Source organism: Podarcis tiliguerta, assembly GCF_965153285.1.
Source record: "Podarcis tiliguerta genome assembly, chromosome: 17".
NCBI classification, from domain to species: Eukaryota; Metazoa; Chordata; class Lepidosauria; order Squamata; family Lacertidae; genus Podarcis; species Podarcis tiliguerta.
In genome coordinates, this window is record NC_139550.1 from 35,361,924 (window position 1) to 35,382,212 (window position 20,289).

A 20,289-nucleotide genomic window follows, 5' to 3' on the forward strand; every position below is an offset into this window, starting at 1 on the left:
CCGTCTTGGGGATTCAAACCGCCGACCTTCTGATTGGCAAGCCCTAGGCTCTGTGGTTTAACTCACAGCGCCACCCGCGTCCCTTTCCTCAAACCATATTTTGCCCTGAATTCTGATTTTCAAAAGGCAAGTAAGAGATCAATTCCAGAAATCCCCAGGTCTGTGATGGGAGGAGTGAGTCTGTGGGTCTGAAGCTCAGCTCTGCTCATTCATGGAACACCGAACAATAGCTTGGCTCTGTCTCTTGATATGGCCAGCCTGTTACCTGCCTTAAACAAGACACAGATTGGATTCCATCCGATCCCAAGCATTTTGAAAACCCACAGCTGAGGGGACTGGAGGAAAGTGAAAGACAAGGGAGAAGGGGAATTCGGGCAGGGAATGGTAGTGTTGAGAATTTGCGGTGAACTGAAGTGGTTCCTGATCATAGAAGCCTACTCAGTTCTGCCTTTCTTGAAAAACTGGCGTAGAAGTATAAAACCAAATTTACTAGATTAATAGCTAGAATAGACATAGACTTGTAACCATTCAAGCAATAAACATAATAAGGTGCCATGTGCTAAACAAGGCCTGGAGTTACTGTAAACACGGAGTGGATAAATGTACAACTCTATCTTAACAAGTTACATGTGCAATAAATGTTATGCAGACTGGATAAATGAACTGTTCAACAAGTAGTGTAAGTCCAATCACAGAACGGCAACCCTGTGCTGCCACAATGGCAAGGGTAGCACACTGGAGAATATGAAGAAATTTTTCAAAGCTGTTTTTCAAAGATTGAACTGGATGAGATGTTCTTCAATGGGTCTTGAGTTGGAAACACAAAGCCGTATGCATGGATCAGTCACAGGAAGGCAAATCAAAGCTACCACCCTGGTGAGAATAATGCAAATGGGCAAAAGGAGACCTGTTCTCCAGATATATTACAGGTTTCGCTACACGCTTCATCAGTCCGAAAAGCTGCATGATACAAAATAGTACTCCAATTCGTACTCCCTTCCTGCCTGCTGTCTGTCTCGCCAGAGTGTTGCATGTTCTAGTTATCTCCCGCTTGGACTACTGCAACGCGCTCTACGTGGGGCTACCTTTGAAGGTGACCCAGAAACTGCAATTAATCCAGAATGCGACAGCTAGACTGGTGACTGGGAGTGGCTGCCGGGACCACATAACACCAGTCCTGAGAGATCTGCATTGGCTCCCAGTACGTTTCCGAGCACAATTCAAAGTGTTGGTGCTGACCTTTAAAGCCCGAAATGGCCTCGGTCCTGTATACATGAAGAAGTGTCTCCACCCCCATTGTTCAGCCTGGACACTGAGATCCAGCGCCAAGGGCCTTCTGGCGGTTCCCTCATTGCTAGAAGTGAGGTTACAGGGAACCAGACAGAGGGCCTTCTCGGTAGTGGCACCCGCCCTGTGGAACACCCTTCAGATGTGAAGGAAATAAGCAGCTATCCTATCTTTAAAAGACATCTGAAGGCAGCCCTGTTCAGGGAAGTTTTTAATATTTAACGCTGTACTGTTTTTAACGCTTGATTGGGAGCCGCCCAGAGTGGCTGGGGAAACTCAGCCAGATGGGTGGGGTATAAATAATAAATTACTGTATTATTATTATTACAATGTGTGGTAAACCATAAAAATTAGAAAATATCCGACTCATAAGCCTGCTCTGCCTTGTGCCTGCTTTCTAGACGGCTGAGAAGCGCAAGGCCATGCTAGATGAGATGGCCATTGAGACCCTGCAGGAGAAGGGGCGCCACAAGGAGGAGCTGGGCAACCTTCGCCTGCAGCATGAGAAAGAGGTGCTCGCTGTGCGTGCGCGATATGAGCGGGAGCTGAGGGAGCTGCATGAGCACAAGAAACGGCAGGAGGATGAGCTGCGTGTCCAGCTGAAGGAGGAGAAGGTACTGGTCAAAGGAGCTTGGGTGCCTGGGCCTGGTCTTCCCATCAAGATGGGCCTGTTCAGGTCTTAAGGACTAGAACCTCTTTCAACGAGAGCTGAGGTTTTCAGGGGGCTGAATTTCTGTGCCTTCCATCTGTAGGTACGAGGGTCCTATATGGCCTAGGACCCTCGTACCTACGGGACCACCTGGTATGTCTCCTGGTATGTCTCACGGAGGACCTTAACGGTCTTCAAATAAAAACATCTTGGAGGTCCCAGGCCACAGGGAGGTTAGGCTGGCCTCAACCTGAGCCAGGGCTTTTTCGGCCGTGGGCCCGATCTGATGGAACGCTCTGTCACAAGAGACTAGGGCCCTGCGGGACTTGACATCTTTCAGCAGGGCCTGCAAGACAGAGCTGTTCCACCAGGCCTTTGGCCAAGGCACAGTCTGACCCCCTCCTTTGGTAATCCTCACAGAACTCTAGCCCAATGGTTGCCATTAATTTGATTCTGAATTGATTTTAGAATGAATTGATTTTAGAATGTATTTCAATTAATAGATTGTGATTTTATGTAAACTGTGTTACTTTTACTGTTGTTAGCCGCTCTGAGCCCGGCTTTGACTGGGGAGGGCGGGATATAAATAATTTATTTTTATTATTATTATTATTATTATTATTATTATTATTATTATTAAATTTGAAAAGCATTGATTCGACTCACAATGCCGTTGCAGTGAGAGAATACGCACAGCAAAGGCCACACAGTCCTTTGCAATGCTGTAAGTTCTTGCTCTCAAAAGCCACCTCCTAGGTTCTGCTTCATGCCAGAGTCAGTTTCTAGAATGACCAGGAAATGGAACTTGGGGGCAGACCTTGGTAGGAAGGTTGGGGGGGGGGGTAGGCTTAGCTGTCAGTGTCCCTTGATACAACCTTTTCTTACCCCCTCAGTGCAAGTGAATGATTGCCATTTTGCCCCAAAGTTCAAAGTAAAGTTTCTTCCTGTTGCAACAGGAGCAAAACTTGCCACCTGCTCACCACAGGAGGCATAATCTTGCACATAAAATGTGCAGAGGCATCTTGCCTACCTCCTCCCACTCCAGTATACCTGAAGGAGTGTCTCCACCCCCATCATCCAGCCCAGACACTGAGGTCCAGCACTGAGGGCCTTCTGGCGGTTCCCTCGCTGTGAGAAGTGAGGTTACAGGGAACCAGGCAGAGGGCCTTCTCGGTAGTGGCGCCTGCCCTGTGGAACGCCCTCCCATCAGATGTCAAGGCAACAAACAACTATTTTACTTTTAAAAGACAACTGAAGGTGGCCCTGTTTAGGGAAGCTTTTAATTTCTGATGCTGTATCATTTTTAATATTCAGTTGGAAGCCAACCAGAGTGGCTGGGGAAACCCAGCCAGATGGGCGGTGTATAAATAAATTATTATTATTATTATTATTATTATTATTATTATTATTATTATTATTATTATTATTACAGTGGTACCTCAGGTTACATACGCTTCAGGTTACAGCTCCTCTAACCCAGAAATATTACCTCAGGTTAAGTACTTTGCTTCAGGATGAGAACAGAAATCATGCTCCGGTGGCGCGGCAGCAGCAAGAGGCCACATTAGCTAAAGTGGTGCTTCAGGTTAAGAACAGTTTCGGGTTAAGAACGGACCTCCGGCATGAATTAAGTACTTAACCTGAGGTACCACTGTATTATTATAACATACAGCCTTTCTTTCACCCCTTCCCTTGCTCACCTGTGATAGAGATGGCCATTTTGTTAGCAAATGGTAGTGTGTTCACTTCCTCTACACTGCCCTTAAAGGCCCAGTGCCTGTTTTCTGTGCTGATCTTTAGTTGGTGCTAATTCCCCTGGGATTACTGCCTGCATCTGGGATAGCTCAGTTAGTAGAGCATGAGACTCTTAATCTCTGGGCCGTGGGTTCAATCCCCAAGCTGGGCAAAAGATTCCTGCATTGCCGAGTTGATAGCTCTCAGGGTCCCTTCCAAGTCTCCAATTCTATGCTTGTATCCCTTTCTCTTCGCCCTTCAGGCGCGCAGTCAGGAACTGGAGTCCATGCAGCAAACCGTGGAAGAGCTGCGCCTCCAAATACAGTCCATGGATGGCACAAAGGGCTGGTTTGAACGGCGGCTGAAAGAGGCGGAGGTGACTGGACCCCCCTTCCCCTTAGTGACATGTCACAGGGCAGAACTGGCGCACCCTACCAGAGGGCCAGTAGGACCCAAACGCTTGGTTCCTGTCTTCCTGCCCTGCTCCAGGGATCTGATTGTTCCCATCCTCTTTCCCAGGAGCTGATAGAAAAGCATCAGCAAGAGCACGCAGAGGCCATGCGAGTCTGTAAGGAGCAGCATGTGGCTGACTTGCAGGTACAGGAAATATTTTCATAGAATCATAGAGTTGGAAGAGTTGGCCATCGAGTCCAAGCCCCTGCCAAGCAGGAAACACCATCAGAGCACTCCTGACATATGGTTGTCAAGCCTCTGCTTAAAGACCTCCAAAGAAGGAGACTCCACCACACTCCTTGGCAGCAAATTCCACTGTCAAACAGCTCTTACTGTCAGGAAGTTCTTCCTAATGTTTAGGTGGAAACTTCTTTCTTGTAGCAAGATTTTGGCCTTTCCCAATTGGGAGAAATGGCAGTGATCCACTCTGGCCATTGAGCTGCTTCCACAGTCTTGTGGGAGGCTAGTGAACCCAGGTGACGCCGTTGGCGGATGCTCCTCTTTGACTTCTACTCTCCAGAAGCTGCCTTGTTGCAGACTGTGTGGGTTACCCAATTCCAATTAAACTTTTTATTGCGCTAGCCATAGGCCATGGCATCATTCAGAAGGAGAACAACAAGAAAAACAACAACAACCATAAAAATCACGGGGCGCCACACATACAATAAAACCACGGTCACGGCTACTAAAATTATTTGTTGCATTAAATAGAATAGAGTAGCAGGAGATTCTCTGGTAAGATGTGCCAAATTAAATATCTGAATCCCCCTTGCAGTTGACCGCTATTTTATCTAGTTTCTTCCTTCTGATCTTCTTAGCTGCCAGAGCATAGAGTGCTACTTTATAAGTAACAAAGTTGTGGGTGTTGCTCAGCAGCCATTTCACCCTTTCCACCCTATTCTATATGCAATAAATAATGGCCCAGGTATGTGTGGGTTACCCTGTGGAAGGAGGTTGATGGGCGGAGTGTCTCTGGTGTGGACCAGCCGTTTGATGCAATGGATTTCTCACTAATTAGGAGGTGTCAGCAAACTTTTTCAGCAGGGGGCCGGTCTACTGTCCCTCAGACCTTGTGAGGGGCCGGACTAAATTTGGAGGGGGAAAAAAGAATGAATTCCTATGCCCCACAAATAACCCAGAGGTGCATTTTAAATAAAAGCACACATTCCACTCATGTAAAAACACCAGACAGGCCCCACAAATAACCCAGAGATGCATTTTAAATAAAAGGACACATTCTACTCATGTAAAAACATGCTGATTCCTGGACTGTCCGCGGGCCGGATTGAGAAGGCAATTGGGCCACATCCGGCCCCTGGGCCTTAGTTTGCCTACTCATGAATTACAGCAACTGGATGGCGAAGCTCAGTTATTCACATGACCAGCAGCATGCCTCTTTCACCCTCTTATTTATTTAGCTATTGCTGCAGTCATTCAAAAATGTTTTTTATACTGCCCTTCATCAAAATGGATTTCGGGGCAATTTGCTATAATAGAAACAGGGTGGGGACCCAAATTTAAAATGCAACCACCTGAAACAGAACAGCACATAAAAGATCAGAAAACATACTTTAAAACACATGGATGAATCCCCGAAGCTAAAAGAGAACAACATTGGCATTCGGCAGAGGGGACGAAAGTGGTGGTGGGTGGGTTCTCTTTTGATATCTTTTTGCTTCTGCTCTTTGATTTGGAGTTTTTGATGATTTTGAGATGTCTGCTGGTCAAATGGGCAGGGGGAATTGACTGGGGGTTCAGGTTTAAGTGTGGTCCTGTTTTCTTCTCCCTCAAGTGCCTCCTTCTCAGCCACTGGCATTTTTTAAACCAGCAACAATTGCAGGGTTGGGAAAATCCCATATCTGCTCCCCAATGCCTGCTCTTGGGTTTTCTCCTCTGCAGCTAAAGGACCGTGAGGTGGAAGCAACCAAGGAGAAGCTGCGAGAGATTGAAAGAGCGAAGGATGAACACTTGGACACCATCAGCCGACTGAAACAGGTGTGTGTGTGCTGCTGCCTGCCAGCTCCCTCCAGGAACAGGTGCTTGGCAGTATGAGGTTCCTGGGTCCACCTGTTCCCTTCCCTCCTGATGGGTTCGCCCATCTGCCGGATTGTGCCTCTTTTCTTTCCAGCATGCTTGCAGTGTCTGGCACAGATAGGCAGGTGGTGCTGTCCCACCCCAAGTCACATATCCAGACTGGACTTCTGCAGATCCTGCTCAATGAGTTCCGGTTACCCGTCTGGTGCTCTAGGTGGAAAGTGCCCCGTGCTACGTTTGAGTGTAGCAGAGATCCTTGGGTCTGGGTCCCTTGGATCTCTCTTCAGGTGCCTCATCAGTCTTTTTATCCCATCTATCCTAGTTTAGACCAAAGGTTGGACGCGGGTGGCGCTGTGGGTTAAACCACAGAGCCTAGGACTTGCCCATCAGAAGGTCGGCGGTTCGAATCCCCGTTACGGGGTGAGCTCCCGTTGCTCGATCCCTGCTCCTGCCAACCTAGCAGTTTGAAAGCACGTCAAAGTGCAAGTAGATAAATAGGTACCGCTCCGACGGGAAGGTAAACGGCATTTCCGTGCGCTGCTCTGGTTCACCAGAAGTGGCTTAGTCATGCTGGTCACATGACCCAGAAGCTGTACGCCGGCTCCCTAGGCCAGTAAAGCGAGATGAGAGCCACAACCCCAGAGTCGGCCACGACTGGACCTAATGGTCAGGGGTCCCTTTACCTTTACTTAGACCAAAGGTTGGGAGATAAAAATGAAAAATGGCAGAGTGACAGGAGGAATGTGCCCCTGGTGGTGGGTTGAAGGGGGCCAGAGGATTTGGAAGGGAGATCTGTGAGTAGAGACAGCAAAGTGTGAAGATTTTAGGTGTGTATAGTGCTCACTAATGGTTCCTTGTCATCTTGCAAGGAAGTGACAAGTGGGGTGACACAGGGCTCTGTGCTGGGCCTGTTGTTGTTCAATGTCTTTATAAATGACTTGGACGAAGGATTCGAGGGGATCCTCATCAGATTTGCAGATGACACCAAACTGGGAGGAGTAGCCAGTGCCGCTCAAGACGGAATCAGAATTCATAATGACCTTAACAGATACGTGGACCAAAGCTGAATGTCCAGTCCACCATGAGGACTAGAAATGTGTCCTTTTTTTAAAAGAGGTATTAGTATTTTTTGGGAAACAGAAGGTGGGACCTGGATTCCACAGCTTTCAGCATAGCCATGATCCACACAACCATTGTCCCCTGCATGATAACTGTTCTGCCTCTCAGAGGGTGAGACGGAGCAGAGAGGAGAATTGCCAAGCATTTTCACCCCCCGAAAGTGTGATAGAAACATAATTTGGCACTTCTGGTCCCAGTGGTTTGTGACGGCCTTGTCTCCCTGGCAGGAAGTGAAGGACACGGTTGACGGGCAGCGGATCCTCGAGAAGAAAGGCAGCGCAGCGGTGAGATGGGGCTTTCCCCAAGGGAAGTGGGTTGGGGGGGGCGGGCGAGGCAAGAGACCCTGCCTATCTTTCTCTTTGAACCCAGTTTGCCGTTCCTTGTTGACTCAGGCCATTAACTGCCCTTCTTCCTCTGGGCTCATTTCATCTTGAGAGGCAGGGCACTCTCTCTCCAAGAAAGCATGTAGCTGGAGGCTGCTGGAGGTCTTGAAGACCCCCTCCCTGAGCTACATTCCCCACCCCTGCTAAAGAGAGAACATCAGGAGCAGCAGGCCGATAGTTGTCCACTGCAATGTATCACTTGTGGTGGGGTGGGGTACTATGGTTGAAGTCCCAGAAAGAAGGAGCTGCTGTGAATTGTGAATGCACAACAGCCACTGGGCTCCCTTGGTTTCCTCCCCTGCCTGGGTCTTAAGTGCATCAAATTCTGAGCTGCTGCTGCTCTTGCTGCTTTGGGTCTCCTCACTGTGCTGAGCTGCATCTCACGCATGCCCTCCTGCCCGTCTGCCTCGCTCCCAGCTGGTTATCCGAGCGACCAGACACAAAGAGGCTGGGATGCAGAGGACAGAATAGACCTGAAGGAGCGTCTCCACCCCCATCGTTCTGCCCGGATGCTGAGGGCCTTCTGGCAGTTCCCTCACTGCGAGAAGCAAAGCTACAGGGAACCAGGCGGAGGGCCTTCTCGGTAGTGGCACCCGCCTTGTGGAATGCCCTCCCATCAGATGTCAAAGAGATAAACAACTACCTGACATTCAGAAGACATCTGAAGGCAGCCCTGTTTAGGGAAGTTTTTAATGTGTGACATTTTAATGTATTTTTAATCTTTGTTGGAAGCCACCCAGAGTGGCTGAGGAACCCAGCCAGATGGATGGGGTACAAATAAATTATTATTATTATTATTATTATTATTATTATTATTATTATTATTATTATGCCTCTTCCCCTGCACCGCACTAAGAAATTGCCCCCTTCCTCTGCTTAGAAGCTCAGCTCTCCCAAGGCTCTACCCACCCCTGATGAGGAGGTCACTGTGGCCTCCAAGTGATGCCCAATTTTGAAGGGTTCCAAGATCCCTGGAAGTGTGTGTCTTCTGACCTTTAACTGCAGAAGTGCATTAGGGTTAGGGGTCTCCATGGAGTTAGTTAGACTGGTGCTTCCTGGTTCAACTGGATAGCAGCTATTTGGGTGGCAGCCTTCGAAGCTGTATGGGGAGAGAACCTCGTTCTTCCCACATCGTGGTCCCGCGCTCAGAGCAGCAGTTTTCGAACCAGAGCTTAGAAATTGCGATCTGTATGCAACTCTGACCTTTCCTTCTGGGTTGGATGGTTGTGGCTCGCACTGGTGAGAGAGAGGGGGGAGTATTAACTCTGCCCATGCTCAGTGGCACCCTTTTTTATGCTGTTGCATTGGCCTGTTCAGGGTTGGGTTCTGGCACGGAAAATGGGTTGTGGGTCTGAGCCTTGCTGAAGCCTGCCACCAGCCCTGATTTCCCTTGCGCCTCCCTCCCTCTCCCCCAACAGTTGAAGGACCTCAAGAGGCAGCTGCACCTGGAACGGAAGCGAGCGGACAAACTCCAGGAGCGGCTCCAGGAGATCTTGACCAATAGCAAGAGCCGGACAGGTGAGAGGAAGAGGAAGGAACTTCCCCTCCCCTCTAGAGAATGTTGTGCTCAGAAATGGGGGGATTGCCCTGTGTTTCTGTACCTGGAACATATGCACCTGGTGAATCAGCTGTGAAGAGTACAGGTGTTTTCAAAATAGCTATGTTTTCCTTGTGAAGTGCTGGGTAGGAAGGGGGTCAGTCAACTGCTGCCCCACCCTGCCTGTGTCTGTCTACAAGAAGGGTGGAGATCTTCCCTGCTGAGGGCCACATGTTGGTGGCAGGTGGTGCCAGAGGCAAAAGTAGGAGGGGCAACAAATGGAAATGTTGCCTTTGTACAGTGGGCTGCTTTCTGCATGCGCTTAGGACACCCCTCTCCTTCCTTCCTCTAGGCAAGCAAAAGGCATTATCAGCATTCTTTCTGGGGGGAAACAGGATACAAAACAAGGGGCAGTGAGGGGTGTGGCTTGGGGAGACTGCCAAGGGCCAGATAGCAAAGTCTGGAGGGCCACATTCGAGTCTTAGACTTCCCACTCTGATTTACAAGCAGGTGTTCTTTTCAATCGGCAGGCTGCAAGCTGTTCTAAACAGCTTTTAACGCTGTATTTTGTACTGCTGTAACCTGCTGTGGGACTTTCTGGTAAAATAATAACACGTAGTGATTGGTGGCTTGTACCCAAGTAGAAAACAATGTGACAAGTTGCTCCGTGGGCGAGCTGATAGGGATCTGGGAAGTAGCTTTTCCTATTCAACTGTCCTTCTCTAGGGGCTCCTTCACACAAAACTCTTCTAACAGGCCCATATTTCATACCCACTAAGATGATATTTGGAGCTGGGTGCACTTTCCCTTAAAAAGAATAATGAGAATCCTGCTCCAATGAAACCTAACTTCGTCTCTAAGAGAAAGCTGTTTTTTTCAGGCTATATAAATCATGCACTTTAAGTTGATCTGCACAGTTGATTTCCCAGTGTTTGCTATTTTGCGTAATTCTGGTTTCATTACATGTAGAGTGGAGCAGAGAGCTGTGCGTAGGGCCACTCAGGGTTGCCTGCTGACCACTAGAAATTTTATTATTCTGCCACCTCTCTCTGGCTTTTCAGCTTGACCAGCTGTTTCTCACACTTCCTTTGAGTCTGCATGTGGAACTCTAAGGACTAGAAACCTGCTTTAAAGCAAAAACAAAGCAAAAACTGATATTCTCACAGACAAGCTGAATTTTGCACCTTATACTGAATAGGATTTCCTTCCCCCACCCCACAGTTCCTCTAGAATCATAGCATATATATTTAGCCCCAACTATAATGTTAGGGGTTAAGTGAGATGGGCGCACAACCCTAGAGTCTGTCAAGACTGGCCCGTATGGGCAGGGGTACCTTTACCTTTACCTATACCTATGTTAGCAGCAGATAACATGTCTGTGTCTTCAACCTCATGTTAGATGCACCCCGGGGAGGAGAGGCAGTGATGACTCATTGTTGTGAGATAATGGAAGGTTTAAAAATGGTGAATGGTAGGCATTTAAAATATTACAGTTTTTAGCAGGTAAAGCGTTTGCGTCTTCAGCCATCAGATACTGGAGAACTTTCCAGACTTGACTCTTGAGACTCAACTCAAGATATGGACTGGGGTGGCTTAGAGCCACCTCTGAATGGGAGAGCCATGACGGGTGGAGGCACTGGATTCTTACCAGGCCTGCTTGAGACGTCACCTCTCCCCTCGCAGTGCTGAAGAAAGTCCGCTTGAATTCTGTGTTTGGAATAAATGAAGCATTCGGAGCAAACGCATTTCCAGAAAATTTATTAAGAACTTGCTCAGGCAGCAGCTTTCGAAGCTCCTGGCTCAGCGTAGCTGTGAACACGGGTAGCATTCCTAATGGGAAAAACAGCCCCTTCTTCCATCCCCGGACACCGCTGCAGTAGGAAGCCAGCTGCCCAGCTTGTGCTGTGGTCAGTCTGACACCTGGCTGTGTCAGCTGCGTGGCCCAGGGAGGGTAGAAGGAACTGTGCCAAGGTAGAGTTGACCTGCAGGTGGGTAAGCATGAAAACAGCTGATCTCTTAAATGAGCCATCTGGCTGAGGCTTCAGAGAGAGAGAGAGGATAATGGGGAAGAGAGAGTGTGGGTGTCAGATTTGTGTCTGGCAGCCCTGCACCACAATTGCATATGTTTGTGTGTGTAGGAGTGTTGCTGCTGGGGCAGAGCTGGGTTGTGTGAGGTCACAGTCAGAGCAAGCTGCTCTCCGTGGAGGAAACAGGTGACATCTATGAGGACTGCAAGCGAAAAGGAAGGTAACGGAGGTGGGGAGAGGAAGTCAAAAGGCTTATTCTTTAGAGTATCAACAGGAAACTGGAAGACATTGTCAGGATGCAGTAGGAAGAAGAGAACTGTTTGAAAAATGTTCCCTTTTCTACGGGAAGAACTTCCCCTTGCTGCAGATGAAACGCATCAGAGTTTTTAATCGGCGAAGTGAAAGTGCAGGGAACCTTGGGAGGAAGTGATCATGTCCTCTTGGGTTTCATTATACACAGTCAAGGGGAAGCTGAGCGTCGTCTTCTTCTTTGACGATCATTTGTAGCCGAGTAAGATTGTCTTCCATGAACACAGTCTTAATGGTGTGTCCGTAAGTGACTGTGGAGGCCAATTCTGGATCCACACGTCCTTCCACAGTGGGGACATAGGTTTCCGGATGGGAGTTGATCATGATGAGGGTTTGCCAAACACGCCTTCCTCTTAGCATGTTTCTCCCTTTTGTCCTAAGTTTGAGAGTCTTCAGAGTCCATGACACCCTTGGTAAAGGCTGTCCTCCAATTAGAGCACTTGCAGACCAGTGTTTCCCAGTTGTCGGTGTTTATACTGCATTTTTAAGGGGTTGGACTCAGGGGACCTTCCCACTCTACAATTCTATGATTCTATGCAAGTAAGACTTTCTCAGTGTCTTCTGTCTGACTGAACACTTGGTTTATGTTAAGGGCTTATTGAGAAGGCCTGTGGCTCAATCATAGAGCATTGGCTTTGCATGCAAAAGGTCTCAGATTCAATCCCTCGCATCTCTAGGTAGGGCTAGGAGAAAACCCTGTCTGAAGACCTGGATTGCCCTTGCCTGTCAGCGTAGACCAGTGGGTCTGACCCAATATAAAGCAGCTTCCTCCGTTTCTATATTTCAAGGACCAGATGAGTAGACCTGGTTGACCCAAGCTTTTAGGGCTGCTGAATTTCTACCGTCTTCCAGTGCACAAAAGAGTTCCATGTAGGAATTTAATCACGTGAAAGTGGCCCATGGCCTTAATTTAGAGACTAGAACTCCTAGCCTTGCCCTGCAGACAACATCTGTCAAGCGAAGGCTGTCTGTCTCTTTCACAAGTTCAGTCATTGCCCATCAGTACGGCAGGGGGTGATCCTGGCTTCACCTGGTCTGCAGTTATAAAATAAATAGCATAATCTGCACAAAGTGTTTTCAAGCACGCGGAAAGGTGTCCCATCAACTCCTGCAGTCAAGTTCTAGAAACCAGATCTCTTGGCCTCCCTTTGCATGTTCTAAGCCACTAAACGCTGCTCACTTACTAAAGGACAAAAGCACAGGAAACTGTCAACCTGCCCAGTCTCCTCCTGGGACCACCCACTAGGATCCATTCCTCTCCCAGGAGACCACCTTGTCCCTTGATGCTGCACCATTTTGCATTTCTTGGGCCACAGGCACAAGATTTCACCCTTGCACCCGGTAATCATTTGCATGCGCTTAGAAAATCTTTCCTCCAACCATAGGCGTGTGTTCGATGGGTCGCAAGTGCAGCCGTTTCTCTGCTCCCTGGCTTTGAGAGCAGCAGAGGAGTCAAAAGGTATTTAAAGGAGCAGTTCCTCCATGTTTGAAAGCGATTTTCCTGATTGTGTCCTGCTTCTCGGCCTCCAAGTATGGTTGGGAAAAGGGATTGTCAGCTGTTGCTGCTAGTGCAACCTGCAGAGAATCTCTCTCTCTCTCTCTCTCTCTCTCTCTCTCTCTCTCTCTCCCTCTCTTTAAAGGAGGCCTTGAAGTGAGCGCCATTCCTTCCTTGGTCCCCAAGAGGCACTGTCATTTGGCCCCTGGCAAATTGCTTGGGAGGGATGCCTTTTATCTCCCTGCTTTGATCTAATGCACCCCGGAGTGTGAAGGGACTTTCATTGCCTTCTGAATTCCTCCGTTTTGTGTGTGTTGTGTGTGTGTGCACTCGCGTCTGCTTTTTCCAAAGCAGTCTGCACAAAAGAGTCCTTCTCCCTCCACAGGGCTTTCTCCCAGCATGGAGTTCTGTTGAAAAGCCATCATCTGCGTAATCCCCTCTTCTCTCTCCCTCTTAACAAAGAGCCAGTGACCTCCAACTCAGCTTGCTCCTTTAAAAGAAAGAAAGCTGAGCTAAAGAGGAAGAGAGTCACAGGCGGGAGATTGAAAGGCATCAGTTGGTCCCAGGGGAGGTTAGCGCTTGAGTTAACAGGTGGGTTTGAAAGGCGCTGGAGGCCACTTGCAGCAGGGAGTTCAGGAGGTGCGTATAGTCGGCAGTTCCCAGCATTGAATGGGTCTCTTGTTTTCACCACCGGATTAAAAATTAACCAGCCGGGCTGGGCAGCTGCAGCACTTGCTTGTAGGATTTCTCACTTCCTACACACCCAGCACTCTCCCTCTGCAAAGCTCTCCGGCAGGCAGGCAGCGCAAATGGCTAGAAATGCCATTTCTGGGCTTGTGGAACAGTCTGGGAACACCAGGTGCTTGGAGTTTAGTGGAGCAAAGTGGAGAAAGGACCTGATAGATCATTTGGATAAGAGTTCCTCATGACGCCCCATGCAAGAGCAGGATCTATACCTATTACAAGCTTATGTGTGTGTGTTTCAAAGAAAATTAAAATGCCTCTTTTTGCTCTTTCTTTAATTGAGGCATGGCAGGTAAACGGTGACTGTCTGCTTGCCATGTTGCTTCCAGGTTCCGACTCTGTTCCCGCCCTCTATTTCCCTATTCTCCCACTTTTTATAACTAACCACAGTTTTTGAGAATTTTTATTTAGGGAGATGTGGCACTCTAACCTGACCCAAGAAACGGAATCCAGGCTGGAACTGGGCAGGGGTTGGGATTGTACATATGTAAACAGTTCTTGGTTCTCAGTGGCTGGGATCAAGAAGGGGTGAGGGAGCAGGGTCCACATTTAGCCTTTGGGTGTCCTGGAATACAAAATTTTACTTTCACCCATAAAATTGAACAGCGGCCATATTACCCCTGTTTGGGGAATGGCCTCTGCTCAATTGCAGAGTGTACGCCTTGCAAGCAGCCAGTAGCCCAGGTTCAATCCCTAGCACACAAACAGCCCATCCATCGTCACGATGAGCAAATAAAAGGCTCAGAAAGGCTTAAAGTGCTTTACTTAGGTTATCTCAGCGATGCTTACAGCCGCCCTGTATGGGGGCATTCTGATCCCTTGTGTTTCCCATGGCTAGTGGGGGGCTGAAGCTGCAGCAGATGTGGTTCTCCTTTAACTACCTAACTCGTGGCAGAGGTGGGAGTTGTATTAGTGTCTTCACATCTCCACGCAAATGGAGGGGAAATTGGGTCTGCTGCTCAGCTTCTCTCTACATTTCATCTGCTGTCTTTCTAGAGTAGGAATTTGTGCTCTTTTAGTTCTTTTTGGTTTCTTCCAAAGGATACTGTCCATTTTAGCTGTCCCATGGTGTGGGGATGTGGGAGTTTCTGATATCTTAACTTTTTAATCTATAGGGTTTATGGCAAGCTGGTTTATGGCAAAACAACCACAATAACATAAACCACAGTTGGTTAAGACACATTTGTTGTCGTTTAATCATGTCCAACCCTTTGTGACCCATGGACCAGAGCACCCCAGGCACTCCTGTCTTCCACTGCCTCCCGCAGTTTGGTCAAACTCATGTTTGTAGCTTCGAGAACACTGTCCAACCATCTTGTCCTCTGTTGTCCCCTTCTCCTTGTGCCCTCCATCTTTCCCAACATCAGGGTCTTTTCCAGGGAGTCTTCACTTCTCATGAGGTGGCCAAAGTCTTGGAGCCTCAGCTTCAGGATCTGTCCTTCCAGCGAACACTCAGGGCTGATTTCCTTAAGAATGGATAGGTTTGATCTTCTTGCAGTCCATGGGACTCTCAAGAGTCTCCTCCAGCACCATAATTCAAAATCATCAATTCTTCGGCGATCAGCCTTCTTGATGGTCCAGCCACATAAAGACACATAAGACGTTGCAAACCTCAAAACAAAAACAAAATCCAGCAACATTATGCATCATAACAAGCCCAATTTTCCCCAGTAAAAACTACATTTCTGCTTGTCGATTAAAGCCTTGTGAACGCCCTCTGGACATAACCTCCGCACACTGTTCAGAAGGCTGTGCTTTGTGTAGTTACCCATCCCACTTCAGATGGCAAAGCAAAGCCTCTGAGGGTGACTCAAGGGCCCAGATAGTGTCTTATGCAAGACTCCTAGAGCTGGAAAATGCCTGGCAGGTCTAGTGCAACTCCCTGCTCAGTGCGGGACCTGCAACTGCAGCATCCCTGACAGATGTCTGTCCGGCCTCTGCTGAAGCACCTGCAAGGAAGGAGAGCTCTCGAGGCAGATTGTCCCACTGTCAAACAGCAACCTTCAAGGTACCAGTGATCTTCAGCCTTGTAGTCCAGCATATTCTGCTATTTTTATTTAAATACAAAAATAAGGTCACACGCCATGTAGATTGTTTCAAGTAATATAATCTGGATGTTAGCAAGACATTAGTGACAGTGGCCAGATTCTTTTTAACTTTATAATTTGTGGTTGTCGTTTTTTAAAAAATCACTTTATTCATTAATTCACTGCAGGCTTTAATTCATAGCAGTCTTGCAGTTGTTTCATTGACAAGCTCCTGCTTTCTCTCCCCTCTTTGAAAATCGTATCAAATGATTTGCCAAAGGGGGTCATCCCACATTACGATAAATTCGTATTCACTGTCAAATGATGCAATGCTGGTAGATGAGACCCTTGTGATACCAGCCAAGCCCAGGTAGGAGGACTGAGACAGGAGAGCTAGGAAGAAAGGAAAAACGGCCCCTGGATCCCCATTGAGCAGATGGTTTCGGAACCCCTCTGGTCTTGGATACTGGTCCCCCTTCCAGAGGCTTCTCTGCAGCCAGCTTTGCTAAAAAGCATTAAAAACAAAGCAAAACAAAAGAAGCCAGCTTCGTTGTTTAGGGGGTCTGGTGAATGCACCAGATGGTCTGTACTGGAAGCTGCATTCTGCAATCTGCTGTGTAAAAAGTGTCCCTCGTCTTTCGTGTGTGTGTGTTGGGGTGTGTGTGTACTCAAGCAGATTTATATCCTGCCCTTTCTCTAATGAATTCAGGGTGGAGTACACAGTTCCCCACCCCCATTTTTATATAATCACAATAGCCATGTGAGGTAGGTGAGACTGAGAAATAATAACCTACGGTAATCCAGCGAGTTTTGTGCCCAAGCAAGAATGGTAATAGCAAAGTTTTGTTTATTAGACCAAGGGTGGGCTAAATCTTGACCCACTAATGGATTAGTGGGCATTTTTTGCTGGGATTCTGAGAGAATGCTTGACTAGCTAGAGCTTGATCTGATCCATTAAGGTACTACTTTATGCTCTTCAGCAGCAAGAATACAGACTCAGGATCACTTCATACGTGTAATTTACATTTTAGCTGTGTTAGAGTATGTACTCTTGCTGTGTACATCATAAAATACACTGGTAGACTGTGGGCAGTGTGTTTCAGAACTTTGGACAGCTCCTTGGTCCTATCCCTTAGAACAGTGTTTCCCAACCTTGGGCCTCCAGCTGTTTTTGGACTACAACTCCCATCATCCCTAGCTAGCAAGACCAGTGGTCAGGGATGATGGGAATTGTAGTTCAAAAACAACTGGAGGCCCAAGGTTGGGAAACACTGCCTTAGAATAGAGATGGGGAACTTGGAGCACTCCAGGATTGTTGGATCCCAGCTCCCGTCACCCCCAACCAGCATGACCAATGCTCAACAGCTGGAGGGCCACAGGTTTCTCTTCCTGGTCTTAAGAGAAGAAAATGCAATAATAATACCAGTGCTAGTAAGGTAGAGGTACCCCTGACCATTAAGGTCCAGTTGTGGCCGACTCTGGGGTTGCAGCGCTCATCTCGCTTTATTGGCCGAGGGAGCTGGCGTACAGCTCCCTCGTCATGTGGCCAGCATGACTAAGCCGCTTCTGGTGAACCAGAGCAGTGCACGGAAACGCTGTTTACCTTCCCGTCGGAGCGGTACCTATTTATCTACTTGCACTTTGACATGCTTTCGAACTGCTAGGTTGGCAGGAGCAGGGACCGAGCAACGGGAGCTCACCCCGTCGCGGGGATTCAAACCACCGACCTTCTGATCGGCAAGCCCTAGGCTCTGTCGTTTAGACCACAGCACCACCCACATCCCAGCTAGTAGTAGTAGTAGTAACTGTTGTGATGTACAAGAGCCCTACAGGAAGCGTTCAGGAATCAAGCTGGATTTTCAGTATGGGTTTATTCAGTTGTAGTCTTTCAGCATCGTAAAACAAGCAGTGTGGGTACATTCAACATACACAGCACACAGGTGGAATTATATTCAGGGAGAAGCCTTCACCTCTTCACCTACCAACTAACTGAAGTGGGAAGTCAACCATGCCTCTTTATACTAGCTGGATCAGTTAGGCAAGGTCCCGTGTCTCGTGATGCTTAGTCATCACATGCTGCTGAGTCAGCATTCCCAATTAGCATAGAGTGTTTAACTCCTTGATCCCCACAACACTTCAACAGTAACAATATCTTGGACTTCTTCTATGTGTATCCTGACCAGAAATAAAATATAGGGTACCTTTGGCAGGAAGGATTCCAAATGAGGCTGGCTGGTACACTGAGAATAATCTTTCATGAACGTGAGCAGACATAGCACAGAAGCTTAAAGCTGGGAATTCAACACAAGCAAACCACTTCAGACTGCCAGGAAACTCCCATGTGACAAACACCTTGGGCTTGTGTGCGAACACCATGCTCCCAATATATTAATCATGGTTGGGCAAGTGGGCTTTGGGGTTGTTGTTGTTGTTGTTTAGTCGTTCAGTCGTGTCCGACTCTTCGTGAGCCCATGGACCAGAGCACGCCAGGCACTCCTGTCTTCCACTGCCACCCGCAGTTTGGTCAGGTTCATGTTTGTAGCTTCGATAACACTGTCTAACCATCTCATCCTCGGTCGTCCCCTTCTCCTTGTGCCCTCCATCTTTCCCAACATCAGGGTCTTTTCCAGTGAATCTTCTCTTCTCATGAGATGGCCAAAGTATTGGAGCCTCAGCTTCACGATCTGTCCTTCCAGTGAGCACTCAGGGCTGATTTCCTTAAGAATGGATGCGTTTGATCTTCTTGCAGTCCATGGGACTCTCAAGAGTCTCCTCCAGCACCATAATTCAAAAGCGTCAATTCTTCGGTGATCAGCCTTCTTGATGGTCCAGCTCTCACTTCCATACATCACTACTGGGAAAACCATAGCTTTTACTATGGTTTTGGGCTTTGGGGTGGGTTCTCTCAAATCCCCCTGCTGGCATGATTCAGAGTTACATTGACACCAACCTTTACAACGGCCAATGTTTCGTTTTAACCAGCTTATGGGTCCTGGTTAAGATGCATAGCATGAACCATTCTATAAGAAGTATTAGCTGAGAGTAAAAGCCAGTAGAGGGAAGTCAAATTTGTACGGGGGTGTGTGTGTGTGTGTGGAGGCATTGGTCTGTGCGTCTCTGGGATCCAGCAGCCTGCTCCTGATCCCTAATCTGTGGTTAATGGATTCTGAATGCTTGCCTCCGCTGGGAACCTTGTGTGTTCCTGATTATGTAAACAAGATTGGTTCTGTCTAGCTCCTAGGGGCCACTTGGGAGTTCTGCAAAAGCAGAGAGGTGGTTTCTCCTAAGGAAAGAAGTTGGTGTTGTTTTGGGGGGAGATGTGAGAACAGTGAGATCAGTTTAGGACAAGATTCAGCCGCAGAGCAGTGCGGGGGTTGGAACTTACATCCAAACGCTCAGGTAAATCCTGCTTTGGGTGGACAGTCTCTGACGCCATCTTTTTTCAAAATACTCCTTGGGATATGCTAGGAAATAGCACCTTCCGGGAAATCAGATCCCCCAGGGAGCTAAGCTAACCGCTCAGCTGGTTATTTGCAGCCAGATACTTTCAGAGATTTGAGGGTGGGGAGGGAGAGAGAGAAGAGCCTGAATCTGTGTTTAATATGAACTGGATCTTTTTCATGCCAGCCCCGTGTGAGGAGCAGATACCAGCCCGTGATGTGCAACGGACATTACCTAGGCTATGGTGTATGCGTCTGTGTACTTTCTGACTGTTGAAAGTATTGTCTCTGAGCATGCAGAGAGTGTTCTTCCTGTGCCAAGGAGCTGCCCCCAGCTAGCACCTACACACCTGAGGGTTACGGGGCAGGGCTGTGGCTTTCTGCCCGCTTTGGGCCCCAGAACTGCCACCCTTATTTGCATTTCTAACCTTGTGCTCTGCCCTCCAGGAATCGAGGATCTTGTCTTGGCGGATATCAGCTCGCCAAGCAGGGCACAGACGGGAGACAGCAGCAGCATCTCGTCCTTCAGCTACCGTGAAATCATGAAAGAGGGATCTGGGGCCGGCAGCAACAAGGTAAGGCATGATAGATGTCAGGAGGTTTGGCTGTAGGTGCCAAGGACGCCAGAGCTCTTGAAGGGCTGAGGTCTGTAATTTCTCTTCCTGCACCTGTAGATGGGAGCAGACACCTGGAGCTTGCCTTTCCAAAGCAGTGCCTTTCCTCAGATTTGAGGAAGGGCCATAGCTCAGTGGTAGATCCTTTGCTTTATAAGCGGAAGGTCCCAGGTTCAGTCCCTGGCATTTCTAGGTAGGGTTTGGAAAGATCCCTGCCTGAAATCCTGGAGAGCTGCTGCCAGTCCGTGTAGACAGTACTGAGCTAGATGGACCCAAAGCAGCTTCCTGTGTTCCAAAGCATCACTTCTGGGTTGTTGGTAGTTTTCCTACGGTGCCATTTTAGGGATGGTGCTGCGGGAGTCCCGTTCCCATGCAACTGGCCTTGCAGACGGCACAAAGACTCCTCAGGATCACCTCTACTTCTGGCCAGCTCATTG

The 20,289-nt window shown here is 48.2% G+C and overlaps 1 protein-coding gene across 2 annotated transcripts in view; it reads left to right on the plus strand.

Moving 5' to 3' along the window:
• GRIPAP1 (GRIP1 associated protein 1) overlaps window positions 1-20,289 on the plus strand; it is a 65,020-nt gene that overhangs the window by 23,143 nt on the left and 21,588 nt on the right. For both annotated transcript variants that reach the window (XM_083419761.1, XM_083419762.1), the window contains 7 exons: window positions 1,689-1,901; window positions 3,933-4,046; window positions 4,190-4,267; window positions 6,023-6,118; window positions 7,504-7,560; window positions 9,078-9,177; window positions 19,686-19,813. In XM_083419761.1, the coding sequence (XP_083275887.1) occupies window positions 1,689-1,901; window positions 3,933-4,046; window positions 4,190-4,267; window positions 6,023-6,118; window positions 7,504-7,560; window positions 9,078-9,177; window positions 19,686-19,813 (786 nt within the window). The remainder of the gene's footprint in view (window positions 1-1,688; window positions 1,902-3,932; window positions 4,047-4,189; window positions 4,268-6,022; window positions 6,119-7,503; window positions 7,561-9,077; window positions 9,178-19,685; window positions 19,814-20,289) is intronic.